Below are 8,746 nucleotides of genomic sequence, written 5' to 3'. Positions count from 1 at the left end.
AAGATGCTCAGCATCTTTGCACACGTATGACGTATAATAAACCTAGACAGGTCCGTCTCGTTACTCTTGGATGAAACCGGTGGCATTTGAATATGATAGGAGTAAGAGGTTTGGAACCATAGAACGATAGTTCGTAGATTTTTTCAATTCTTCCATAATAGTCGAGTCCATTAGTGCCTGACGTAACAACTCCGTTGTTTGTGGTTTTTTGATTGGACCGACTCTGCTCGTAGCTTGCTGTGTGAAAATGATACCCATTTACATCATAACTGGTAAATGACTTGACCCTAACGGCATAGCCGTTTGCAACCTGTCTCAGCTCGCCACTTATAGACGCATCAGTTTGGGCTTTCTGTTTGAACCAACAAATAAAATCAGGGCTCCCTGGTCCCGCACCCCATGAAAGAAGGGTATCATTTTCTTGCGGGGTAGGTTGCCTCGATCCATGCCAGGATTGACGAAGAAATTCCCTGTACCAACGAGAAACAAGGGGGTTGGACGAAGAAACAAGGACATACGGTGAAATGATACAAGTTCGTTCAGAACTTACCCAATGAACGGTTGCACCTCGACAAGGTTGGTCAACACATATAGCATGATAGTGTGCCACTCTTCATTTTTCAATTGCTTAGTGGTCGATGCACTTGCACTTCCGAGTTGCCCTTGGAAAAGGCTGAGGTTCAATTCATTTTTGCCAGCATTGTAACGAGGCAATGGATTATAAACGCTAGGAAGTTTCTCAGTGTAGTATTTCTCTGTGAAGTTCGACACCTCCTCTAGAATGTATGCCTCTGCAATGGAAGCCTCAATTTTAGCTTTATTTCTACATTTTTTATAAAGAGTCTTTAGACATCTCTCAATTGGATAGCACCAATGGTTCTGCACGGGCCCCCCATTCGTGCCTCATACGGGAGGTGCACAATCAAATGCTGCATCGGCAAGAAGAAGCCGGGTGAAAAGATCTTCTCCAACTTATAGAGCAGCACCGGTGCCGCTTTTTCCAAGTCATCAATGATGGTCCGAGAGAGCTCCTTGGCATAAAGCTGGCGGAATAAGTAGCTCAACTCTGCCAGCACTTGCCAGACATGCTCCGGGACATAGCCTCAAACCATCATCGGAAGAAGCCGCTCAATCCATATGTGGTCATCATGACTCTTCATCCCATTTACTCGCAGAGTGCCTAAGTTCACTCCCCTCTTTAGATTCGCTGCATACCCACCAGGAAACATTAGCGTCTTGATCCATTCAAGTACTTCCCTCCTTTGGTCCTTTTTTAAGACGAAATCGGCCTTAGGCCTTCTCCAGGTCTTACCACGACTAGGAGGCTGCATCTCTTGATTTGGTCTATCACACAATGTTACCAGGTTCACTCTAGCCTTAGGGTTGTCCTTAGACTTTTTAGTGTCCATGAGTCTTGCCCAAAGTGCCTCGGTGACATTCTTTTCAGTGTGCATTACATCAATGTTATGTGGTAGAAGAAGGTCATTGAAATAGGGGAGCCTCGTCATGCCCGAGATATGAGTCCACATATGTTGCTCACCATATCCCACAAAACCATCTTCTTCATTAGGCACGAGAGCATCTATCTGAGCATGAACCTCGTCACCAGTCATCATCCGCGGTGTAGGGTTTGTCACTTTGACACCTTTCGTAAAGTTCTTGATGTCTTGTCTGAATGGATGGTCAAGAGGTAGGAATTGACGATGTCTGTCGAACGACGAATACTTGCCACCCTTCTACAACCAAATGAACCTCACACCTTCCTTGCATATTGGGCATGGGAACTTCTCGTGAACACACCAGGCGCAGAATATCCCATACGCTAGGAAGTCATGCAGGGAGTAGTGGTACCAAACGTGCATTTTGAAGGTTGTCTTTGTAGCTCGATCGTATGTCCATACCCCTTCGTCCCAAGCATGGACCAATTCATCAAACACGGGCTCCATGAACACACCCATATATCCATGAACATACCCATATTACTCCCTGGGTGTCCAAGAATTATCAACGACAAGAATACGTTATGTCGTTGAAAGGAGACACGGGGGGGGGGGGGGAGATTAAGGGGGATAACGAAGATGGGCCAACATGTGTATGGGGCAGCCATCATTTCATAAGGATTGAACCCATCTGTTGCCAGCGTGACACATACATTACGAGCCTCATCTGCTTTGTCATGATGTTTGTCATTAAAGCGGATCCAAGCTTCACCATCGGATGGATGTACCATCTTGTCAGGATTGTACCGTTTGCTATTTTTGTGCCATGTCATCTGTTTCGCGGATTCCTCGGTCATATATAGCCGTTGGATCCTCGGTAGGAACAGAAAGTACCGTAGGATTTTCACGGGGATCGTAAGTTGCCTCTTCTGGCCATCATTAGAGTCTACCTCCAAGTACCTAGAGGATTTACACTTTGGACAAAACTTTGCATGCTCGTGTTCTTTCCTAAATAGGACGCACCCCTTCGGACAAGCATATATCTGCTCATACGGCATCTTAAGTGCTCGAAGGAGTTTCTGTGACTCGTACATACTCTTTGGCAGAATGTGGCCCTCTGGAAGTAGGGTGCCAATCACAGCCAACATCTTATCAAAGCCAGGTCGACTCAAGTTTAACTCGGACTTCAATCCCATTAAGCGTCCAATGGCATCCAGTTGAGACACCATTGACCGATCGTGAAGGGGTTTCTGTGCCGAGTCCATCATGTCGTAGAATGCCTGTGCGGCTGCCTCCATCTCCTCCTTCTCACGTCCCTCATCGAACTGTCCTTAGTGAAAGTCATCTAACATGTCTGGTACCCCCGCATCAGCATCAAAAGCCTCCACACGTGGTCTCACCACCTCCTCTCTCATACGATGGGCTTCACCATGGTGGACCCACCGGGTGTAGTCCGGCGTAAATCCATTCTTCACAAGATATTTACCCATTTCCACCTTGTTTACCCTCCTCCTGTTTCCACATTTGCTGCAGGGACACAAAACTAGGCAATGTCCTTTAGCAGCCTTACCAAATGCACTGTTCAAGAAAGCATCGGTCTTGTTTATCCATACCATGGTGTAATCACTCTGACTTCTCTAGCCTGTGTAATCCACTGATGGTCCTCCATCCTCTAACATATGTATCAGCGAGTAATGTAACCATCAATTGCATCTACATGGTGTTCCTACTATCTAATAGGTGAGGATAGATCCTAATCCCACCCGCGGATGCATAGATGAGGTTAGTTTCCATGCTCTACTCCTATCCGAGACAAAATTTCGGTAGCACCTCCCTGATGTTCTCCAGATACATGTCCTGCCTAAGAAGAGTGCGTATCCGGAGAACAACGGGAAGGTGATGCCGAAACTCTGTCTCGGACCGGAGTAGACCATGGAAACTAACCCATCTACGTATCCGTGGGCTGTCCAAAAAATGTGGACAATCCAAAACAGATACGGTCATAGATATGCAAAGATCTGCATACCTCCAACCGTATCTCTTTCGAACGGGAGATGCCTAACTAGGTTACGCGATCTACGACCATGATATGGAAAGATGGGTTATACCTAGGGTGGTGGCGGAGTCAGGCTAGCGGGGCCGTGGCGGGTCGGTGCAGGCAGACCGGCACGGCGACGGGAACTCCAACTCGGCTCCGATGGGCTCTTCTCTACAAAAATGGAATAAAATACTGTCATTTAAAAAAATTCGGCAGAACCTCTCCTGCATGGTGAGGTTTCCAAAACCTGCAAAAAACAGCGGCACGATGGCCGACAAGCACAGTAGTCTCAAGAGAAGCCATGTAATTTGGATATCAATCCATACATAAGAATATATCTAAGTAGTACCACACTACTTCTACTACTACTTCCACTATTGCTACTACTACTACCACTAGTTCTACTACAACTACCACCACTATTGCTACAACTACTACCACTAGTTCTACTACTACTACCACTACTTCTACTACTACTACTACCACTAATTCTACTACTACTACTACTACCACTAGTGGTACTGCTACTACCACTACTTCTAATACTACTACTACCACTAGCACTACTAGTACAACTAATACTACTACAACTATCACTACCAAGACAACAAAAAGAGAGAAGGCATGGGCGTGGCCTCCTTCTGAAATTTTTATCATAGCCTCCACATATGATATCACGACATCTCAACAAGTTTCATGATTTTCGGACTTCGTTTGCTTTTTATAGAATTTAAAAACACTTCGCACGCAAGTTCGCGGTCATGTTTCGTGAACAAGATGTCCGAAATTTTGGGTCCGTTCCTGGATACGGCCTCACACTACACTCAGTAACATGACTATCATTTTTTGAATCATTAAATTCCAGTATTCGTACCACGTGCAGTTTAAAATTATATTTTTCAAAAAAATTCAAGTAAAAGAAATAAAGGAACTAAATATATCAAAAAGCCATAAAAAATCCCCAAATTCTAACTAGGAGTTCCTGGTGCCTTAAAAGGGCTGCACAAAAAATTTGGAGGCAAAAAAAAAAAACTTTGTTGAGTGCCGAGGCATGGCACTCGGCAAAGGGGGTCTTTGCTGAGTGCCACGAATAAGGCACTCAGCAAAGAGGGTTTTGATTTTTTTTTAAATTTCCTCTTTGCCGAGTGCCTTAACAGGGTACTCGGCAAAGACATTTAAAAAAAAATTTAAATCTTTGCCGAGTGCCAGAGCTGAGACACTCGGCAAAGAAATTAAAAAAAAATTCTTTGCCGAGTGCCTAACAGCAGGCACTCGCCAAAGAAGGCAGTGGCCGAACACTGTTACGCGGGGTAGCCTTTGCCGAGTGTCGAGCTTTTGCCGAGAGTCTGACACTCGGCAAATAAGTCCTTTGCCGAGTGTCCTTCTTTGCCGAGTGTCCGGCACTCGACAAAGAACTATTTGCCGAGTGCAATTCTTTGCCGAGTGCGGCACTCGACAAAGAAGGTCTTTGCCGAGTGCCCGATTTTTAACACTCGGCAAAGAATTTTACACTCGGCAAAGCCTCTGTTTCTAGTAGTGTATAGAAATAAACTCAAAACACTAATTCTGTAGTCTCTCTAGCCATGAATAAGTGATCTTTTGGAGACTACTAATTATTATAATACATTTGTAAGACGTAACAAATAGCATAATGTTATGAAGTACTTTTAGTTGCAGCTTTAGTTGTACATGCTCAAACATCCAAGCTCAATATACAAATATACGTAACTTGTAATTTTAGTTTGACATAGTTCACTCTATGGAACTTAAACATCACTTAATCAGGGCTTGTTTAGATCACCTTTGGATTGTACTAATCTGATAGAACAATCTCTAGGTGATCCAAACACCCTAGATTATGGAGGAGGATTAAGGAGTATAACAATCCAACCAGCAGCTTATTATAATCCTATAACTATAATCCATCTCAAACATACAAATAGGATACTATAGGTGCTCACAAAACCAGCACCTATAATCAAGGGATACAAACAACCTATTTTTTTTATAGCTTAATATCCAGATTATAGTCTCATTCATAATCTTGATTCTAATAATCCAAAGATGATACAAACATGCCTTTATTATTTGTAGGTGGAGGGAATACACCTCAGCACGCCTAAGGTCAAACAACAAAATAGTACGGCATCAAAAGCCTGAACAAAAGTTGAACTTCTCAATCCATATATTTATGTTCAATTCAATAAAGCGAAAGGACGGAAAAAATCAAAAGAACATGCATTGACTCTATTATATTATAAATGTCCCCCATCTCCTGCCTTTATAAACCCGACAGCGAGTTCTAAAACTATTATTTTTTGTTATAGAAATATTTATCCAAATCGACGTATGAAGTAGACTCCAATAATTTAATCCACAATGAGTTGCATAATAATTAGGCAACAAGATATATATGATGATCAGATGATGGTACTAGCAGTAGCAGTCGTTGCATGGCCTCAAATCCTGTGTATAAATACCCCCTTCCTACCCCTGCTCCGTCTACCTCATCATCCCCTTCAGCAGGCTTCAAGGCCGACCTCGCTCTCCTCTCGCTGGTTTTAATTTGTCCCCTTCCATCCAGACACCCGGGGGCGATCCAACTGAGCCGCCGCGCGTACGTTCCCGAAGCCTCGTCCAGCGCTAGGCGCCGCGCGATACAACAACTCCCCGTGCGCGCGCGTCCTACGTGGTGTTCCGCGGCCGGCCAAGACCGGCTGAGAGCCAGCCAGGGAGGCAGCCACTTCGGAGCTACACGACGAGAGCTTCCGTCTAAATAAATCCCAGCCCAGGATCTTTTGTTAACCCCTTCTCTCATTTCCATCGAGCTGATCATATCTATTTCCGCCTATAAATTTAGCCGCTTGCTAGGGTTTGAACTCCCTCCGGTTTCCCTCCAAAAGCTCCGCGCCGCACACGTGCAAAAACCGCCTCCAGCCAGCGGCAGTCGGCAGAAGCTAGCTTGCGTTGCGCCGCCGCCATGTGTGAGGGGCTCGTTGGCAAGCTGTTGCCGCCGTGTCTGTGCAATGCCAAGGACGGCGGCGGCGTCGGGGATGGCCACCGTCTCCGCGCGGTCGTCGTCTCCCCGCCGGATGTCGCGGTCGTTGTTTTGAACGAATCGACGACGACGACCTTGACAACGTGCAAGGAGCCGCCGCCGCTCTTGGCCGACAGGCCGTCGTCGTTGACCAGGGGCGCGGCGAGCGAGGCCGCATCGATTTTGAGGCTGTCATTGCCGATGATCATGACGGGTCTCATACTCTACGTCCGGCCAATGATCTCGATGCTCTTCCTTGGCCGTCTCGGCGAGATCGCCCTCGCCGGCGGGTCCCTCGCCATCGGCTTCGCCAACATCACGGGCTACTCCGTCCTGTCCGGCCTCGCCATGGGCATGGAGCCGGTGTGCGGCCAGGCCGTGGGCGCCAAGAACCTCCCCCTCGTCGGCGCCACCAAGCAGCGGATGGTGCTCCTCCTCCTCGCGCTCTCCGTGCCCATCGCCTTCCTCTGGGCGCACATGGAGCCGCTGCTCCTGCTGTGCGGCCAGGACGCCGCCATATCCGCCGCCGCGCAGCGCTACATTCTCCTCTGCCTCCCTGACCTTCTCTTCCAGTCGTTCCTCCACCCTCTCCGCATCTACCTCCGCACCCAGTCCGTCAACTTCCCGCTCACTGCTTGCGCCGTGCTCGCCGTCGCCATGCACCTCCCCATCAGCTACCTCCTCGTCTCGGTCCTCGGCCTCGGCGTCGAAGGCGTCGCTCTCGCCTCTGCCTTGGCCAACCTCAACCTCGTGCTCCTTCTCCTCGCTTACATATACTTTTCCGGCGTGCACCGCGCCACCGGCGGCTTCACCCTTTCTGAGAAGCTGTTCAAGGACGTTACCGGGTGGATGCGGCTGGCCCGGCTCGCCGTCGAGAGCTGCGCCAGCGTGTGCCTCGAGTGGTGGTGGTACGAGATCATGATCCTCCTCTGCGGCCTCCTGGCGGACCCCAAGGCGACCGTGGCGTCGATGGGGGTGCTCATCCAGACCACGTCCCTGCTCTACATCTTCCCGTCATCGCTCAGCTTCGGCGTGTCGACACGGGTCAGCAACGAGCTCGGCGCGAACCGCCCGGGCGCCGCGCGCGCCGCGGCCCGTGCGGGGCTCGCCCTGAGCGCGCTCCAGGGCCTGGCCTCCTTCCTGTTCGCCGTGTCCGTGCGCGACGTGTGGGCGCGCATGTTCACGTCGGACGCGTCCATCCTGGCGCTCACCGCGTCCGTGCTGCCCATCGTCGGGCTGTGCGAACTCGGCAACTGCCCGCAGACCACCGGCTGCGGGGTTCTCCGCGGGAGCGCCCGCCCCAAGGACGGCGCGCACATCAACCTGGGCGCGTTCTACGGCGTCGGCACGCCCGTGGCCGTGGCGCTGGCGTTCTGGGCAGGGCAGGGCTTCAGGGGCCTCTGGCTCGGCCTCCTGGCCGCGCAGGCCGCCTGCGTCGCCGTCATGCTCGTGGTGATCTCCCGCACGGACTGGGCCAAGCAAGCCGAGCTCGCGCAGGTGCTCGCCGGAGTTGTTGCGCCCGGCGGCCACGCCGTTGTGATCGGAGACGACGACGACGGTGGGAAAGAGAAAGACACGGGGCCGCATGCCAAGGTTGCGGCATCGCATGGCGACGAGGACTCCAGCTTGCTCATCACCGTGCAGAGGGCTGACCGCCCCTATACTCCTTGACAACGACGGCCGTCTACGTATGAATCACGGTAACTAGCAGGTACCTAGCCTGGCGTATTATAGCACAGTACTACATAGAAGTAGGTGTGAAGTGAAACAAGATTTTTGCAGTCGTCTGAACAATTTTTTAGGGGCGTTCATATGAGTTGGTATCTAGCGTCTTGGTGAGAGAAAAAGAGTACATGTATGTACCACGTTATTGCGGAAAAACACCTGAGACTTTGAGGCGAAAAAGCTGGGTGTTTTCTGTAATTACGTGGCCAAATTAGGTATATTGACGATGCGTTACAACTAATATAATATATAGGTGTCCTGTATGCCAATATATTTTTTTGTATTTTTTATTTAATTAAATTGTTCACCCCTGTTTTATGATATGGATATATACTTGTACACTGTGCATAGAATGCTGCATGCCTTATCCATTAGCATTCTTAGAGCATCTCCGGCCGTGCTCTTATCTAGTCTCCTATCATTGTTTTAAGAACTTAGGATGTGAAAATAATGCTCCAACCCAAACCTCATCTGAGCCGTGATGGATGAAGGGCTCTCATTTCTATC

At 49.0% G+C, this 8,746-nt stretch overlaps 1 protein-coding gene across 1 annotated transcript; it reads left to right on the top strand.

The window, feature by feature from the left end:
- The first annotated feature begins 6,457 nt into the window (after positions 1 to 6,457).
- On the top strand, positions 6,458 to 8,349 carry LOC136531381 (protein DETOXIFICATION 49-like). Its single transcript, XM_066524048.1, has one exon. It carries the CDS (start codon positions 6,458 to 6,460, stop codon positions 8,183 to 8,185), a length of 1,728 nt encoding a protein of 575 aa, XP_066380145.1. The 3' UTR covers positions 8,186 to 8,349.
- The last annotated feature ends 397 nt before the right edge of the window (positions 8,350 to 8,746 follow it).

This window comes from Miscanthus floridulus, unplaced genomic scaffold, assembly GCF_019320115.1.
Source record: "Miscanthus floridulus cultivar M001 unplaced genomic scaffold, ASM1932011v1 fs_335_2_3, whole genome shotgun sequence".
Taxonomy (NCBI): Eukaryota; Viridiplantae; Streptophyta; class Magnoliopsida; order Poales; family Poaceae; genus Miscanthus; species Miscanthus floridulus.
Note: the sequence above shows the minus strand (reverse complement) of the source record. Positions and strands in the feature narration are given on the sequence as shown.

Excerpts from the sequence above, each read along its gene's own strand:
- LOC136531381 (XM_066524048.1), top strand. The coding sequence starts at position 6,458 with ATGTGTGAGGGGCTCGTTGGCAAGCTGTTGCCGCCGTGTCTGTGCAAT.